Source organism: Mercenaria mercenaria, chromosome 2 (assembly GCF_021730395.1).
Source record: "Mercenaria mercenaria strain notata chromosome 2, MADL_Memer_1, whole genome shotgun sequence".
Taxonomy (NCBI): Eukaryota; Metazoa; Mollusca; class Bivalvia; order Venerida; family Veneridae; genus Mercenaria; species Mercenaria mercenaria.
In genome coordinates, this window is record NC_069362.1 from 99,397,816 (window position 1) to 99,418,111 (window position 20,296).

Genomic DNA, 20,296 nt, shown 5'->3' on the forward strand with positions numbered 1-20,296 from the left:
CCAATGTGACCCAGTTTCGAACTTGATCTAGATATCATCAAGTAAACATTCTGACCAATTTTCCTGAAGATCCATTGAAAAATATGGCCTCTAGAGAGGTCACAAGGTTTTTCTATTTTTAGACCTACTGACCTAGTTTTTGACCGCACATGACCCAGTTTCGAACTTGACCTAGATATCATCAAGCTGAACATTCTGAACAATTTTCATACAGATCCATTGAGAAATATGGCCTCTAGAGAAGTCACAAGGATTTTCTATTTTTAGACCTACTGACCTAGTTTTTGACCGCACGTGACCCAGTTTCGAACTTGACCTAGATATCATCAAGCTGAACATTCTGACCAATTTTCATGAAGATCCATTGAGAAATATAGCCTCTAGAGAGGTCACAAGGTTTTTCTATTTTTAGACCTAATGACCTAGTTTTTGACGGCACGTGACCCAGTTTCGAACTTGACCTAGATATCATCAAGGTGAACATTCTGACCAACTTTCATAAAGATCCCATGAAAAATGTGACCTCTAGAGTGGTCACAAGCAAAAGTTTACGGACGGACGGACGCATGCACGCACGCACGGACGGACGGACGACGGACGCCGCGCGATCACAAAAGCTCACCTTGTCACTTTGTGACAGGTGAGCTAACAAAAAATGGAGAGGACGTTATAATGATGCTACAGACCAAATGGACTGAACATAGACAAATATTGTGAAATCACATTGGATGAAAACAGCTAATTCGTGGGTATATCGATTTGTGGTCAGGATTTAATTTCATGGATTTGTAACACGCAAAATAAATGAAAATTATTCCCTTATGAATAATAATGGTTTCAAAAGAAATCAAAATTCAGTTATTTGTTTATAGTTTTATTTCAGTTATAGTTTATGCAATAATGTTACATCATAATCAATCAATAAATCTGCATAATTAAATTTACAAGCAACATACATTTGACTATAAAAATAAATCTTTTCAAAGTGAACAAAAATAGGGAGGACCTAATAAAAGTTTAAAATATTAAATGTTTCTGAATATTAAATACAGCTTTGCATTTTTTCATGCACAACATCATAACTATTGATTTCCATTAAAAAATAGGAACATTGCCTGATTTTATGGCTTTATCTATTCAATTCTAGTGAATAATAATTTCACTGTTCTCTTATCTAGATGACGAATGTTTGTTTCAGCATAGGATCAAAATATATTTCATCCAGTGAACAACAGATGCAATGGTGTAAGCACAAGTGAAAAATATTTCGATTTACAGCTTTCTTTTTACATTTTTTTTTAATTGTCTTAACCAAATTTTACCCATTTTTATATCTGTACAAGCGAAAAATACCAAAAGAGCCGCGCCGTGGGAAAACCAACATAGTGGCTTTGCGACCAGCATGAATCCAGCCCAGGCTGCGCATCCGCGCAGTCTGATCAGTATCCATGCTGTTCGCTAACAGTTTCTCTAATTGCTATAGGCTTTGAAAGCGAACAGCATGGATCCTGACCAGATTGCATCTGCACAGGCTGGTCTGGATCCATGCTGGTCGCAAAGCCACTATTTTGGTTTTCTCATGGAATGGCTCAAATATATTTGCCACAGTGCAATTACCAAATATGTTTCACCGTTATAGTTGAATAAATCACTGAAAAACGTCTAAATTAAATAAAATCTCTGAATCATGTCTGAAATTCAAGACTACACAAAATTTTACATTTATTAGGTCCCAGTAATATCACAGTTAATCTTTCAAATATTCTGATCAATAAAAACATTGGTGCATGGTGTACAGTAAGTGACAAATGTCAAAGTCACTTTTTTTCAAAACATAAAACAATTTGGTGTATGGTGTACAATGAGAGACAAAAAACGCAAAATAAATTTTATTTTGTGGGCATGAAATTTTGTGTTTTTTAGGCAAATCAAATATTTGGTGGTGACAAGAACTCATTCATCTTAGGAGATTTAAAGATAAAATCAACAGGAATTCGAATTGTTTGTTGAGATTTATTATTGTGGTTTCTTGAAATCCAGAAAACTGAATTCCCCATGAATATTAATGATTTCACAGGATCCATAAAATTACAATAATATTATACATTATTGCTTTATTTGGTAAGTTAAATGGTATTGGGTGGTCTAGTTGTTTAAGTGTCAGTTGCTCAACTCAGAGGTTGTGGGTTTGAGCCCCAACAGTTGCAAATAAAACCTGGGTTTTTTTCAGGATGTAAACTCAATAGTGATTCAAATAAGTTTTATCAAAATTGAGCTAAATAATTTTTGTAAACTATGAGATTTTTCACAGTGAAATCTATGTGTAAGCCTAGAATATTATCAATTAATTTAACAGACTTGGTAAATACATGATTCCACTGATGTGAAATAGAGAAAAATCAGTAGTAACAAAATACAAAGTTAAGTCTTTAACAATGAACTTTCAAAACAACTCTCTCTCTCTCTCTCTCTCAATTTGACACAATACTATATAAACAATCCTAACATTATTTTTCATGTCAATTAAAAACATTTGCATATAACAAACAACAGTGCTTACCAGTGAAAGGTCTTTTTCAGAATTCATTAAAATGCAAATTGAATCATGTTTTATCAAACTTTTTTTGTAATCAAATAATTATGTTTTTTAAAACTATCACATCCACTGTTTTCTCTTTCTGTGTTGTCTTTTCATTGAGACAGCACAAGCACACTGTTCATTTTCATATATCTTAGAGAAATAATCTACCGGTACTTTTCAGAATGATAAGGGTGAAAATCTGTCTATTCCATATTCGTGTATTTAATAATAATATTATACACAAAACATTTGAAAGCAGTATATAACTTTTACAACCCTCAGTTTAATACAGTGTTGAACATTTAAAAAAAAATGCTTTAAATAAAAAATGTTAATGAATTTCTTTCAGATTGAATATTTGCAAATATAATTGTAAAATAACTAACCATTTATCAAACATACAATATTCAATCCGATCTTCTTTATCAAGAACTAAATCCTGCTTCAACTGCTTTCAATAACTTTAAATAAATGCATACATAATATTCTTTATAATCTCCATAGAAATACTTTAAACTGAATATACTATGGAATTACAAGTGTACTTTAGATACATATAACACAGTAAAAACGGACAACCACATATTCCCTAACTAATGCCCTCCCCAATGCACCACCCACCCCCCAATATTTTCCCCCAAAACAAATCTTTTTTAAATTAATTTAAGTTAGAAGTGAACACCAGCAATGAGGAAGTGCTGTTAATGTTAAATATCATTCATTAGAAGTTGGATTTATAGTCTGTATTTCTTAAAACAATGTAAAAGACAACAATAACAAAACAATTTTTTCAGGGACTTTCTGCTGAATAAAATGTTCCTGGGGGCATTACTAATGGATAATGGTATATACACATTTATATTACTAAAACTCATAAAAACAGAAAAACACCGTGAATGTTGAAGAACCTGCCTTCAAACAGAGAACTATATACACTATGTATACCAAATAAAGTACTTAGTAAAAACTAACATTAATTCTGTTCAATCTTAAACGTCTGAATTTACAAGTTCTTTAGATTTATAGAAGCTCAGTTTGGTTGCTGCATTATTCTTGTAAAATGTTCTGTGATACCAATCATGCTTACCAGAAGTTTTACAGAATTTTTCCAGACACATTTAGGATTATATTAATGAGAACTGAATATAAGAATAAATAAATTCTCAAAAAATAACCTCACAATTATGCCATACCATAAGGCTGCACAAAAACTCAGACGATTATTTTTTCTTTGGCAAGATCAGCAGTTTCCCATTTATTAATGAAATATAAATTTAAATAACTGAATTAATGTGTAAATCAGAACATTTCCATGAAAAATGCATTAAAAATGTAAATGATTTTGAAACAATATATTTTCAAAATTTCTATTTCTACAACCTTATATTTTAATTCCCTCAACAAACTTGTTAACAATAAAACATGATATAATGTAGTCGTAATGCCAACATGATATAACAACACCATACATTATTACATAATCACTCTACCACTTAATCATATATTCTGATGAGTAAGTAGACGATTAGGTAGAATTTTGTCAAATATTCCATAAAAACATGTCAGAGCTATATTCTCAAAGGAGGAATTCTGTTCCTAACTAACACCCTTCACACAACATTTTTCACAAAAATATTTGTTCCATAATGGAACACCCTTCACACAAGTACTTCCACACAAATATTTGTTCCATAATGTTTAATCATCATGGAAGACCCTTCACACATGTACTTCCACACAAATATTTATTCCATTAAGCTTAATCATCATGTAAGACACTTCACAGAAGATCTTTCACAAAACATATTTGTTCAGAAGGGCAGACCCTTCACACACACTTCAACACAAATATTTGTTCCATAATGCTTAATCATCATGGAACACATGCTGCACAAGATCTTTCACACAAATACTTGTTCTACAGTGTTTAATCGTGACAGAAAATGGGGTTTTTCAAACAAATATTTGTTCCATTGTGCATAATCATCACATAGAACCTGTTACACATGATCTTTCACTCAGATATTTGTTCCACATTGCTTAAACATCTAAGTGTTAATTCTGTTTAAAAACTTAGGCCTAGTCCTACATGCCTGTCATTGGCCATTTTTATAATAGATGAGTTGTTGTAAGTCATTTGTGCACTACAACCGTACACTATCACCATCACTGTCATCATCATCATCATTTGGACCATCAGCATAACCATAATTCACCTCGGGAACATTTGGAATGGGTGTGCCATTCAGTGCTGTAGCTTGAACTACTTTGCCATTTGTAACAGTAATTGATTCTATTTCGTCTTCCATCTCCCCTGCCTTTTCCTTTGCTGAAAACATTGAATGAATAATAATTAAACTAAAGTCTCCTTTTCTAAGTTTACTTCAAATACATTAAACCTCTGTTCATAATCTCTGAAAAGCATATCTCATTGAATGAAATTGCTCAAAAATAACAAAGCATTCCTTTTTGCTTCAGTACATATTCAAAATTTTGAACCAACAATGGAGTTCTGCAGGTTTAAAAAGGGAAATATCGTCTCATTGTTACACAACCACTTTGTCAAACTGAATGAGATTTTACAATAGATAAACATGCTGTACAGTGTTCACAGGGAAAAGTTAACAACTATAGACACCAGACAGCATTTGTTGAAATCTATTGATGAAAATGCTATGTTGTCCACCAGAAAATGTTTAAAGCCACTGACAACATAAGTTCATTGAAATCTCTTGATAAGAAGAGCACCGCCTTGCGGGTGCAGACGCTCATCTGATTTTTTTGTCTCTGTATAATATAAATATTGTCCTACCCATGATTTTTTAAGTCCAAAAGAGGCCATTATTCTTGCAAAAAGCAATGTAGAGTTACGGTACTTGCCAGGTGTTAATGGTGCATAACTGTTCCAAGTTTTAAAGCAATAGCTTTGACTGTTTAGGACAAAAGTTGATCTAAACATAAAACTTAACCAAGAAATCTGATATTTTATAAGTCCAAAAGTGGCCATAATTCTTGCAAAAAGCAGGATGGAGTTATGTTTCTTGCTGTACGTAGTAAGCTTTTGATGGTGAACAAGTGTTCCAAGTTTTAAAGCAATAGCTTTGATAGATTAGGAGAAAAGCTGACTTAAACACAAAACTTAACCAAGAAATCTGATTTTCTAAGTTTAAATGAGCCTTTATTCTTGCAAAAAGCAGGACTGAGTTATGTTTCTTGCTGTACAAAGTCAGCTTTTGATGGTGAACAAGTGTTCCAAGTTTCAAAGCAATAGCCTTGATAGTTTAGGAGAAAAGTTGACCTAAACAAAAAACTTAACCAAGAAATCTGATATTTTCTAAGTCCAAAAGGGGCCATAATTTTTGCAAAAAGCAGAATGTAGTTATGTGTCTTGCTGTACAGAGTCATCTATTGATGATGAACAAGTGCTACAAGTTTTAAAGCAATAGCTTTGATAGTTTAGGAGAAAAGCTGACCTAAACATAAAACTTAACTAGGCAACGCCCACGCCAACGCCGATCAAGAGATGACAATAACTCATCATTTTTTTTTTAAATCAGATGAGTTAAAAATGGTATGTTGTCCACAAGAAAAGGTTTATAAATCAAAGTACTGAAAGTACAGAAATATTGGCAAAGACACATCTGAAACATTCGGGGCTTTCCATAACAAACTAAGGCAAACATATTTGAGAGGAATAATCTTAATTCACTTTAGAGTGGTATTGTAAGGATATTTCTGGTTATGTATGCTGGAAATTAAACACATTCAGTTTGTTTCACTGATGTTAACAAAATCAATGAGAAAAACAACAAGTAATTCCCATTTGGGAATCTTAACAAAACTCCAACAGGAAAAGCCCCATTCCAAGAAGTCCCTTCCAACCGCAACCACAGAACAGTGTACGCAAGGAAGTGTACACAAAAACATTGGTAAACTAAAGTGTTTCTCAGACAGAGCAAACAAATTAAAATTTTACCAAGCAATAAATGTCTCTACTCTATATGTGCTTTTATTAAACTTGTGCTTTTATTGGGACTAAATGATAATAGTAAACCTATGCTTTTCTTCGGTATTTTAGGCTTGGAATGTGTTCATAAATGTATGACTTTGTTTTATTTCTTAAGTTTATAGTGATGACTTACAGAAATTGCTGTTAAAATTTTATATTCATTAGTCTCCAACTTAAGTTATTTATAAATTAAAGATACTTATAAACAAGAGCTGTCACTAATAGTGACAAATGCCCCCGCAGCACCTTGACCTTTGATCTGGTGACCCCAAAGTTAGTAGGAGTGGTGTACTCAATAAGTACTATCAGCATGTGAAGTTTGAAGGTCCTGGGTGCAGTGGTTCACGAGTAAAGTGCCTTCATGCAAAAAGTTAACGTTGGCCTCTGTGACCTTGACTTTTGACCTGGTGACCCCAAAATCAGTAGGGGTGGTGTACTCAATACGTACTATCAGTATGTTAAGCTTGAAGGTACTGGGTGCAGTGGTTCACGAGTAAAGTGCCTTCATGCAAAAAGTTAACGTTATCCCCTGTGACCTTGACCTTTGACCTGGTAACCCCAAAGTCAGTAAGAGTGATGTTCTCAATAAGTACTATCAGCATGTGAAGTTTGAAGGTCCTGGGTGCAGTGGTTCGCGAGTAAAGTGCCTTCATGCAAAAAGTTAACGTTGGCCCCTGTGACCTTGACCTTTGACCTGGTAACCCCAAAGTCAGTAGGGGTGGTGTACTCAATAAGGACTATCAGCATGTGAAGTTTGAAGGTCCTGGGTGCAGTGGTTCGCGAGTAAAGTGCCTTCATGCAAAAAGTTAACGTTGTGACTAACGAACGAACGAACGAACGAACGAACTAACGGACGGACAGTTGAAAACTAATATGCCTCCCTTCGGGGGCATAAAAAAGTAATTATGGCAACTTTATGACAACTAATCACAGTTTTTAATGTATTCTAATTACTGGACCACTAGACTTTGAGACTAGAGGTCTGATTACTGGAACCCTAGCCACTCCCTAATAAGAAACTTTTACACAACATTCATCTAACTGTTTGAATATGCTATATTCCTAAACTATACAGGTACAATAAACCAGTTGAAACTAGAGCTATCACTAAAGGTGATGAATGTTCCCCCTGCATGCACTGACACAGTACATTGCAATTTGACGCACACAAGATTGCATAATTATGTGGACTGTATGTATATAGACTGTATGTATACAGTATAGTAACAAACAACAAAGTCCCATAACTATGCAGAATATTTATCTAAAAGAACGTAACATGCACCATGCACAACTAGGGTTGGTACCACTTGTGTGAAATTTCATTAAATTGTGTGCAAGGGTTCGGAAGATTAGGCGCGCACAAGATTGCATATGCAGACTGTATGTACATAGTATGTTAACAAGAAACAAAGTCCTATAACTCTGCAATTTTTGTTGTTGAAAGAACCAAACATGCCCCATGCACAACTACTGTTGTTACTGATCACCTGTGTGAAGTTTCATTAAACTGTGTCAAGGGGATGAGGAGAGATGATGCGCACAAGATTGTGTCTATGTATATAGTATAGTCACAAAAAACAAAGTCCCGTAACTCTGCAATTTTTTTTTTCTGAAAGAACCTTACATGACCCATGCACAACTACTGTTGTTACTGATCACTTGTGTGAAGTTTCATTAAATTGTGTCAAGGGGATGAGGAGAGATGGTGCGCACAAGATTGTGTCTACGGACAGACAGACAACCTGAAACCAGTATACCCCCCTTACAACTTTGTTGTCGGGGGGTACAAAAAAGAATTGCAATTTTGTTATCAACTTCTAATAAATGATTGAGAATAATAAACTGATAACACAAAATTATAAATAATAACAAATACAGGAAGGTTTAATAGTTTCCTTAAATAAAATGCTTGAATGATATGGGTTTTTTTTGTGAAATACTTACACATTCAAAGGAAATCTAAAAAAAAGATTATGCAGATGATATCTGTGGGACGTGGAAAAATTCTAATTGTTTTTTAAAGTACTTTTAGTGAAAAATCTAAATGTAAAAGTAAGGAAAAAGTAACTATCTCTTAAATGAACTGGCATCTCTTGATGCTTGTACTTTCACGAGTGTTTACGCAGTCCTTAATTAATGCAGGTGTATTCTATTCATAATTTATGGGTACAAAAGTGACATCATTTTGAAGTCTATTAGCATTTCAATGTATGTTCCATGTTTATTTAAATTTTTCTGGCTCTGTCTAAAATGTAATATATTTTAGATTTGTAAACAGATATAACTAGAGCTGTCCCAGGAGTGACAAATTATACCCCCACAATACACCCTTGTCACAGAAGTAAGCCAATGTCAAAGTCAAACTTGCCCTACATTTGATGATGTTACACCTGTGTATCAAAAATGATTTATATCTGTCAACCCTGCAAAAAAGTTCTACTGTTCTGGGTCAATGTGTCCTTGACTTTTGACCAACTGACCTCAAAATCAATAGAGGTCATCTGCTGGTCATGATCAACCTCCCTATTAAGTTTCGAGATCCTAGGCCCAAGCGTTCTAACAGAAACGGTTTAACTGTTATGGGTCACTGTGACCTGAGCTACTGACCACAAAATCAACAGGGGTCAACCTCCCTATCAATTTTCATGATCCTATGTCCAAGCGTTCTCAAGTTATTGTCCGAAAATACTGTTCTGGGTCACTCTGACCTTTGACCTACTGAACTCAAAATCAATAAGGGTCATCTGCTGGTCATGATCAACCTGCCTATCAACTTTCATGATCCTAGGCCCAAGCATTCTCATGTTATCATCCGGAAACCGTTTAACTGTTCCGGGTCTTTGTGACCTTGACCTTTGACCTGCTGATGTCAAAGTCGAACTTGATCTGTTTTTTACGATGTTACACCTGTGTACCAAAATTTATGATCTTAGGCCCAAGAATTCTCAAGTTACCATCCGGAAACTGTTTTAACTGTTCCGGGTCACTGTGACCTTGACCTTTGACCTACTGACCTCAAAGTTGAACCTGACCTGTATCTTATGATGTTACACCTGTACCAAAAATTATTTAGATCTGTCAAGCCTTTCATGAGACTGTCCTGAAACCATGAAAACCAACGGACTGACCGAACGAATTACAAGCTCATTTCTATACACACACCACCACCCCCAAACTTCGTTTGCGGGGATATAGAAATGTTATGGAAACTTTAATTGCAAAATTTTAAGTATGTTGCATATCCTAGTTCAGGTAAAAACTAACAGACTACTTTTTCTTAAAAAAACTCTCCAACAGTCTAAAGATAAATTTGTTTGTTTGAAAAATGGGCATATGCAGTGTAACAGTGAATAAAACTAGCAGGTTGGTGTGCTGATTGCTGTAGTAATTTTGAATATATAACTAACAATGCTTTTGAAACTTTTTTCACATACTTTTTCCTCTAAAACAGTAAAGTATCACTATATCAGTGACATATATTTATAGATTAACCTTTATCCGACTATATTTCTAACATGGACTGGTTCATCATTCAATTTGGGCAGTACCACTTATTATTCAAAGGGGTGTTCACTGAAAATTTACTGACTGAATAGCGAGATGTGCATTTCTGAAGATGGTATATATTTATATAGTCTGGCGCACATACATCCGCCAGCCTAAAAACAGTACACGGTAGTAAAAGGTTTGCAATGAAAGACAACATACATCAGATACCATGCAATGAGAACAAATAAGCCATGCCATGAGAAAACCAACATAGTGGGTGTGCGACCAGCATGGATCCTGACTAGCCTGCGCATCTGCGCAGTCTGGTCAGGATCCATGCTGTTCGCTAACAGTTTCTCCAATTCCAATAGGCTTTAAAAGCGAACAGCATGGAGCCTGACCAGACTGCGCGGATGCGCAGGCTGGTCTGGATCCATGCTGGTCGCACACCCACTATGTTGGTTTTCCCATGGCACGGCTCAAATTACTCTGAGACTTTGGGATATGTTAGCTTAAATCTTACTGGCATAAAAATGAAATAAGCAACCTTTACCAACCTTTTATTTTCTTAATGGAGTCTGCAACATTATCTCCATATATAACATCCTTCACATTAGCATGGTCCAATTCCTTCTTAATTTCTGGCTGAAAAAGTGAACCCAACTTTTGTGTTCAGATATTCTTGTGTTAGAAAAGTGTCTTACAACATCAACAGCATTTTCATGCAAAAAGACACCTCAAAATTGTTAAGAATTCATTATAAAACTTTAAAATATCTTATCTGGTTTCTGAACCCTAAAGTTAACATTACCGGTAGTTCAAATATGCACACATGAATGACAATTTAACGCACAATTCATTGACATAAGAATTTGTTCTTGTTTCCAGATATTCAATATATAACTTAATAAGTTTAAGTAAGTAAGTAATGCATGTATGTTTTCTTCAATAGAGATTGTAATATGGAAAAATACAAAAAAATCTTCATTTTAGAAAATATAACATTACTGTTGTCTAAGGACTAAATAGCCATGGGTATATTTACTTTACAGACACCAAAAAAATTTTAATTCTCACAATGATCAAAACCACAGAGCCTTGAAAAAAAAAAACAGTTTTTTTTTCAATTGTTAAAGTTTTATGTAACTTCAGATAACAACAAAAGAAATAAGGAATGCTTGAGTTTAATATCAGCAGAAAACAGATAATAAATTATAAATTTTGATTTCAGTTTAACCAAGTTATACTTACCAATACAGCAGCCATTGCAAAATGTACTCCCTTCTTTTTGAAATCTGCAATTACCTCTATCAGCCCCTGTGAACAATATAAAAAGGTCATCTTAATTTTGTAAATTTTTTATATTACTGCAATACTTCAAAGGTGGGTAAGGTCTCCATGAGACTGTTGGGTTAAGAACTGACTGAATGCACATCATACCATCTCAAACACAAAGTTGCACATGTACCGTGAAATCATTGATCGTGGATCAAAATACTTTTTGAATTTCATTTTTTTATATCCAATGTCCATTAAGAACATCACTATAACATCATTTGATCAATAAAAAGCTACCAGTATTAATTTTGAAATAAAATAAAACATTTTCTGAAATACCAACCATAATCGTGGTATAGTCTAGACCTGAGGCAAGATGACTGCAGTCAAGAATAACTGATCTTGGTTTTTCATCATCTGGAAAATAAATGAAAATGTTTTGTCAGTTTGTTACGTTTTCAAATCACAATGATACAATTCAAGACCCACATTCATCATTGTTCAAAATCTGAAACTTAGATTCAGACTCTAATTTTTCCTTTGGAACTCATAAATATTCATTGTGTAGCTATAGAATCTTCTGATAAGTTTCATTAGTACAGATATGGTATTAAAGCAAAATTATGGCAACTTGAATATTTGCCATTCTTAGCCTTTAGCCAGCTAGTGGCAAGTGATTTTGCCTTTGCAACAAGAGCAGACAAAGGTCTTGGTCTGCACTGTTCCTTCTTCAGTCTGTAAATTTTCAATGAACATCCCTTTGAATATAATTGGTATTACCAAAAGTTGAATGAGGGACCAGTCCATATTAGAAATTTAGCAGGGTAAAGGTTAAGTCTAGTCTAAGTTTCTGACTTTAAAAGTTGATGAATATGGGTGTCCAGGCTCTCTAGCTTTATTGGTGGTGGGAGATCCAAGACACCACTGCAGGTATCACTTTAGGCTAAAGTGAGGTACTAGGGTAGAACTACTAACCTTCCACAAGTCAGCTGGATGTTTCCTGTGGCGGTGGCGGCACAAGCAGGGCTTGGACCTACAGAGATGAGAGGCAAATGCTTCGAGGCCAGTGACCTTAATAACACAGCCATAGAGGAAAGTGTTTGTCTTTTTGTCAAAGAATACAATGCATATTTACAAAATCAATTATTAACTATATAATGACACCACTCTAGTTAAAATGATTTTGTACATACCTGTATACATGTGTTGAAGTATTTTTCCCTGTAAATATTCCACCGAAGGGAACCTGATTGCCTGGTTGAAAGTAACAACAACGTAGTCTAAATAATCCACCTGTAAACAAAAGAAATATTACTTTGAAGCTGCATTCATAACTAAATGGAAATACAATTAATGTATTTATCCCCCATCTCTCCCACTTAAAAAACCTAACATATGAAAAACATTTATAAACAGTAACAAAATATGTTCACAAAATTTGTTATATGTTTAAAAGGGCAAAAGAAAATGTACAACATGAAGTTAAAAGCATTCAATACAAAACTGCAGATGTAAAAAAGATGACAGCACATTTACCATATCTGCTTTATAAAACAGATTATCAACCTACTTTGGGTTACAGATGCCAAAATCATATATAAACCTTACAGATGCAAAATAAGTACATATCAGTTATAGGTTTCAGATGCTTCAATCAGTAATAGGTTACAGATGCCAAAATCAGTTATTATAATTATGCTTGCAGATGACCAAATAACATAGGTTACAGATGCAAAAATCAGTTACTGTTACCCAAATTAGTTACAGGTTATAGATGCATGCCCAAATTAATTATATATTACAGATGCCAAAATCAATTACAGTCAACATCATTCATTCGAACTAGACAGTACCAGCAAAATTTGTTCAAGTTACAGTAGTTTGAGCCACTGAACAAAATACATTATACAGTAACTTTGCCAGGACCTGAAGATGATTTCGAGCATGGGGCGGTGCGCGAACTTATCAAATTCAAGTGAATGAAGTTGGATTGTATTGCTTACAGTTCCCAAAATTAGTCATAGGTTACAGATGCTCAAATCAGTTTCATGTTACAGATGCACAAATTAGTTATAGGTATAGACCACAGATACTTTAATCAGTTACGGCTTACATATAAACACTTACTGATGCTCAAAGTATTAAAGGCTAGAGATGCTAAAATAATTTATCCTTTACAAATGCCCAAATTAGTTTTGATTTATAGATGCCCACATCAGTCACAGTTTACAGATGCCCAGATTAGTCATAGGTTATAGATGCCCAAATGAGTTATAGGTTACAGATGCCCAAATCAGTTATTGGTTGCAAATACCTAAATTAGTTATAGGTTACAGATACTCAAATTGGTTATAGGTTACATATGCCCAAATTAATTAAACTTTACAAATGCCCTTGTAATATGTTACAGATATACAATTTATTATAGGTTACATAAACCAAATTTATCATAAGTTAAATATACTCAAATCAGTTACAGGTAGAGGTTATAAATGCACAATTCAATTACAGGTTACAGAATGCTCAAATCAGTTAAAGACTGCATAAGCTGAAATTAGATGTGGGTTAAAATGTTAAAAATCAGGTAAAGGTGCAATTTACAGATGCCCAAATTGGTTGCATGTTACAGATGCCAAAGTCATTTAAAGGTAACAAATGCATTCTACTGAAACAAATCAAATTTTCCAACTGAAAATTAACTGCCAGGTTTTCATTAGAGCTCAGATTTAAAGCCTTATCTTTATCTCTAACTTCCACAAAAATAATTTTCTGCTTAATTTTAGAAAATAATCTGCATGAAAAATCTGGCAATCAATTTTAAGTATGCATCATTCTATGTTAAATACAAAAGTGGAATTAGTACTATGAAAAATGCAAACAAAACCAAACCAAATTAAATGTTACATGTTAAGAATACAGGCAGATTTTTTCAGCACCCACAGATATTATACCTTTACACTATTCAATGGAGCTGGCTGGTTTCCTTGGTTACTGTAGTAATTCTTAAACTATTCCAATAGCAAAAACAAAAATAAATAAATGTATTTACTGTGAAAATAACTCACTTTCGATTACAAAGTTCAGTACTGTAAAATCATTTAATATCTATTGCGGGGATATAAATTTTTTAGTTTCAAGTCTGAACATATAATGAGTTGGAATTATACGTCTTTGTTGGAATTAAATTTTGCAGACCTACTCAACCAAAAATCCATGAAAACTGATAATTTCACAGTACATGTATTTGTTAAGTTCCTTGGAAAGCTGGTAAAAACTCAATTACATATGAAGTAAAGTTAAGTGTATGTCAGGTAAATCTGACTGGAAGCATACTGCATCACTAACACCGGGGTTTGACTGCAAACCCTTGTTAAGGACAATTCCAAAATTTGAATTTTTTTGACAACATACCAAATTTAAAAATGAAAAATACTAGTTTATCAAAAAAGATTTACAATACATAAGCAACTACTGAATGCTTTTAAATGTATTTAACTGTGTTCCATCAAAGCATTCATTACAGGAGGAGAAGAAAAAAACTATCAATTTAAAGATTCACTCTATGAAATGAACCAAATCAGTAAAAACAGACACAGATGAACAGCAATTATTTTGATGGATGAATCTTTGAATTAAAGTATATTTTCAAATAAGAAAAAGAAAAATAAGATTTTTATGGTAATGGGTTGGGGTTTGGGGGAGCTAACTGGCAGCTAAGGTCATATTAAGAGTTTCCAGCTTTAATGGTAAATGATGACCTCCTTGCCCCTACATTATGCCCTTCTGAGTGTCTCTTTTTACTTTACAGTCCATGTAAAACAATGCATTGAGTGACCGTCAGAAATATACCTTGACAAGCATAAGGCCTGTTGACAGTAATGGTGTAGGTTGAATGCGACAGACAAACAAGTACTTACTGCAATTTTTGGTCTTGCAACCGGGTAAAGTAGCATGAGCAGCTGAATACCAATACCAATTAGAATACCATACTGAAATAACACAATAATGTAATGAAGCACATACAGAATTGAAAATTCTTGCAGACTTAAACAAAGAATATAAGAGGTGTTGCAGCACTTCTGGGCCTTTCAAAACACTTGTGTTTTAAGCGGGCTTGTTTTAAGCAAACATCCCTCATTCGATCATTAATGGCTTGAACACCCAGGCTTGCTTAACCTTTAGCCTGCAAGCAGCAAGTGATTTTGTCTTTGCGACCAGTACAGACCAAGATCAGCCTGCATGGACCGTGCAGGCTGATCACGGTCTGCACTGGTTGCTATTCAGTCAGTAAATTTTCAATGAACACCCCTTTGCATCATACGTGGTAATACCCAAATTAAATGATTGATCTGTCCATTTTCGAAATCAAGCAGGGTAAAGGTTAAGCAATTTTCCCTATATTTTTGATATTGGAATCACTTGGAACCCTGGATAACAAGCAGTTTGTTTATCCCCTGTGGACCTCGGCCAATCAGTGTGCTACTGTTCCAGTATATATACAGTTGAAACACAGCATCTTGAATTCCAAGGGATCAAGCATTTTACTTTGAGAAAACCGGAATTTGACTTAAAATGGTATTTTGGGCTTATGTTTTCCTGACAGGACTTGAAAATGTCTCCAAAATATTAACCAGAGAGTTTTGAGATGAGTCTGATATATTGAGTTTCAACTGTATTTCAAAATTATTTTGCAACAAAAATCAGGGTTTATTTTTACCTCAATTCCTAATCCGAAAGATGTCAGGAATGTGATAACCCACGGTATCAAAGACATCTCTGAAAAAAATAAAACACAAATATTTTTCTCTTTTAAATGAACCATATACTTTAAGTGAAGAACACTGAAGAAAATGTTTGCAAAAATGATAACACTATCAGTAATTATGAGTGCTGTGCCTTGTACAACAACAACCAGTCCTTCATTACGAATTAGTTAATAAAATTATTTGATTATTTTCTTCTTATGACATACAGTTTAAACCTTCCTCTGTTGTATTTTTCAGCTTTTCATTCAATGCAAATTGATTCAGAACAATAACCAAAAGTTTTTTGGCAACAAGTGTCTAAAAATAGTCAATGACTTTTTTCTAAAATGTTTTTTTTTTATCTTTTTTCTACCATTTCAGTGAGGTTTCCTCTATTTTTGCTTTTCCCTCTGAATATTCATGCTTCTGATCAGTAAAATAAAAGAAAATTTTGAAAATGTACAGTATAAACATGCCCAAACATTATTATCAACTATGGTTGAGGACTGAAGTGTTGTTTCTTTTTATAAACTGACAAATTTCAAAGCATACGGTCTTTTCATCATTTGCTTTTTGCATAAAAAATTCAACTTTGGGCAGTTTTTACCATACATTTCTGTGCAATTATTTCATACAAGTGCGGAAAATTACATCCCTCAGATTCCAAACAAAATAATTAAAAAACAAATTCCCATACAAAATATAAACAAAAAAGGACCAAATACATATATACCATATTTCTCCCTTCGGTCTATCAGGTAAATATAAATTTCAAGCATGTATATATGATGTGATATGTTTAAAATTTTGTGAAGAAATTTACTGCTTTAAATCTGATACTTGTAGTCTCTTTTATTTCACAATTTTGAAAAAAAGAATATGTGAACATTTAAAATTACATGTTAGTCTCCTTTCATTTAAGCTTTTACAGTGAACAAATGCATTTTAGATGTTATTCTACTTTTGGCAAAGGACAACAATTCTAAATGCTGTCCCAAAACCAAGAAAACATTTTTTACAGATCTCAAAACATCCTTACCTAGTAAACTTCTGTCTAGTAACTTTATTATTACCTAATTATCTTCTTCAAATTGCCTAGTAACAGTTTTATTACCAAATTAACTTCTGAAAACGCCTAATAACTGTAATCTTTTTTAACAACTGATTCATACAAAACCAAACAGTTCTTAGGAATAGTACGACTGCAGTCAACTGAACACTTGATAACAGAGATGCTTGCTTTGAGAATTTTTTTTGTGCATCTCTAATCTGCCAGGAATACTTCATTTCAGAAGGCAACAGTTAAAACTGTTTTACACTTCATTCAGAATTTAAAAAATTGACAAGAAACAGTCAAAAAGAGCAGTCTAAGGACTTAGCATGCATGACTATTTCTATAATTGATAGTGAAATAAGGCATATCTGAGGAAGTTGAAATAGAACAATCAATGGAGTGATTAATACCCCCAATGTGGATGTTGATGTTTGATTTGAATCAAATCCATTTAGTAATAACAGAGATAGAGTAAAAGTTCATCTCAACATTAACAATAATTTCTAAGCCTTAAAGGGGCATAAGTAATAAAATATTTCCGCCAAAGTAATGCACCTTGTGTCATATGATATGGGTGATGATGTTGAACAATTATTTTAAGTCTGAAGGCAAATCCATTTGTTTTAATGTACATTTTCAGCAATGTTTCACCTCTAGATAAATACAGTGGCATCTAACCAAATTTCTAACTTTATCAAATTCAGTGACAATTCTGAATTTACAAATTTTTAAATTTATAATCTTTCCTGCAGAGTCTTTTAAAACAGACACTTTTTTCAGAAATTCTAGAAACATGTAAAATGAAATAACAAATGATGTAATGTCCCTTTAACAATAGCATAAATTGACTGCAACATAAGTAAAAAGTGGTTATGTCACATACTAGTAATACAATATACGTGAAGCAAAGGATACATATTTAATGAAGCAAATACAGATAATAAACATTATGTGGATCAATCTTTGTGATGCCTGACTTCTAAAAAATAATAAAATTTCAATCCAACTAACAAATATTTCCTGAAACAAAAGTGGTAATAATATCTTCATGTCTAGTAGATGCTCATTTTCTTTTAAAAGTATGAAATAGGATTCTATAAAACATTTAATTTTTCATCAAACATTATCAATTGTCAATTGTTATCAAAAGTGTTTTGAGTGTTTTTTAACATACAGTCAAACTCATTCAAACTCGAAAGAACCAGCAAAATGTGTTCGAGTTATCATTAGTTTGAGCCATCAAACAATATAATTATGTTATAAAGAGATTTAGCCAGGACCTGACGATGAGTTCAAGCGAAGGGTAAAGTTCAATTCATCAGAATTCTAGAGAATGAAGTTTGACTGTAACAATATAAATGTATGATAATGTGAAAAGATTGATATTCATGGGGGACTAATTTTCTTGGCTTTTACTGGGTTTTTTTGGTTAAATGTCAAAGGAAATTAAAAATTTCATATTGACCTTATTTTAACATTTAGCCTGCTGGTGGCAAGTGATTCTGCCTTTGGTCTCCTCTGTTCACTATTCAGTTAGTAAATTTTCAGTGAACATCCCCTTCAGTATTAAATGGTATTGCAAAAACTGACTGATGGACCAATCCATTTTAGAAATTTAGCAGGGTAAAGGTTAAAAGTTTGAAATCCATGAATTCATGTCCACATCAAACACCTGTTTAGAATGAAACCAATGAATGTTGTGCAAATGAAATTAAATGATTGCACAGTGGTGTCTTAAATTGATAAAACATGCGTGTCACATATCTTACTCTGTATTTTCCAGAATTTAGGTAGAATCTCGTAATCAACCATCTGTATCACAGCCGAAATGATAACCGCCGACAATGCCGCCTTCGGAATGTATTTAAAGAGAGGGGTGAGGAACGCTAATGATAACAGGATCACGCCACCTGTAAACACCCCCGACATCGGGGTACGTACCCCACTCTGAGAATTTACAGCAGTTCTGAAATACAAATACATATAACACTAGTATTAAAACAATACAATAAACTTACACTATTTTTTTGTTAAAACTGACTAAGAGAATAGTGGCCTTTTTAAGCAGGTTTCATACCAGTGGTCTTTATTCAGAGGTGGTTTTTAGCACAACTTTGATGGTACTTCAAATTACTGTACAACCTCCCTAGAAAAAAAAAGCTGTTTAGAAGACTAAAATCTGTTTGCTGTATATAGATATTTACTCTAGTGGTTAACTTACGAAGAATTTAATCAGTGGGAAAGAAAAGACCTGTCTTAATAAGATAATGGACCCGTAATGATGATCAGCAATTTTCTATGCGATTATGTATTCACAAATGCTATTTTGGCTTTCTTCCCCCGTGACAGAAAAAATGCTTTTTCATACCAACTAGAAAATGCCACAGTCGCATAATTAGTGAGAACTGGTAATGGAACTGAAAATGCTGGTTGTCGTTACTTAATGAAGTACTTACTTGTCAGTGGTATAATTAACAGAGGCACTATTAGAACCATACACAGTTCAGTCTCGGGTTATATTACATAGTTACATGTACATATAAACTACATTGCATATTGTAGCATAAACGAAGTCTTTCTGTTTATAAATTTCATCAATTTACTGATTTGTTTGTTTGAAAATTTATGAGTGCATCAATGACTGCTTGACAATTCTTGAAACACAATTTCCTACCTGGAAAAGCTGCCAGTTACAGGGTACGCTGACACCAACGAACTTGCAACATTTGCAACACCTTATTAAGAAAAGACAAAATTGTAGTGTTAAAATATTTTACTCTAGCAAGAGCTGTCAGAGGACAGCAATGCTAACCTATTCAAAATACTTGTTACTAAAAAAAGCTAGTGTATGAATACCAATATAAATGCAGAAATGAGTTGTGGAACCTGTGATGCATATTGGAACATCATTGTGATCAAGTGTGTGAAGTTTTAATCCTTCTGGTGAGTAGTTACCAAGATAACAGCTTACCAAAACAAGAGGGTCATGATGAACCTGGATCGCTCACCTGAGTAATATGAGCTACATGTTTCAAATGGCAAACTGATGCTAAAATATTAAGAAGGTAGGTCAGTAGGTCACATTCATGGTAACTGAAAGTCAGTTTTAAGATCGGTGTGCAAAACTGCTGTATCTT

At 33.6% G+C, this 20,296-nt stretch overlaps 1 protein-coding gene across 3 annotated transcripts in view; it reads right to left on the minus strand.

The window, feature by feature from the left end:
* Positions 1 to 858: 858 nt before the first annotated feature.
* LOC123564696 (sodium-independent sulfate anion transporter-like) overlaps positions 859 to 20,296 on the minus strand; it is a 60,308-nt gene continuing 40,870 nt past the window's right edge. For 2 of the 3 annotated variants that reach the window (XM_045358442.2, XM_045358443.2), the window contains 10 exons: positions 19,834 to 19,894; positions 18,929 to 19,125; positions 16,078 to 16,136; positions 15,278 to 15,349; positions 14,312 to 14,368; positions 12,554 to 12,653; positions 11,704 to 11,777; positions 11,334 to 11,399; positions 10,640 to 10,727; positions 859 to 4,910 (listed from right to left, as the gene is read on the minus strand). In XM_045358442.2, the coding sequence (XP_045214377.2) occupies positions 4,726 to 4,910; positions 10,640 to 10,727; positions 11,334 to 11,399; positions 11,704 to 11,777; positions 12,554 to 12,653; positions 14,312 to 14,368; positions 15,278 to 15,349; positions 16,078 to 16,136; positions 18,929 to 19,125; positions 19,834 to 19,894 (959 nt within the window). In that variant the 3' untranslated portion in view covers positions 859 to 4,725. The remainder of the gene's footprint in view (positions 4,911 to 10,639; positions 10,728 to 11,333; positions 11,400 to 11,703; positions 11,778 to 12,553; positions 12,654 to 14,311; positions 14,369 to 15,277; positions 15,350 to 16,077; positions 16,137 to 18,928; positions 19,126 to 19,833; positions 19,895 to 20,296) is intronic. The other variant, XM_045358444.2, reaches the window with a different exon arrangement.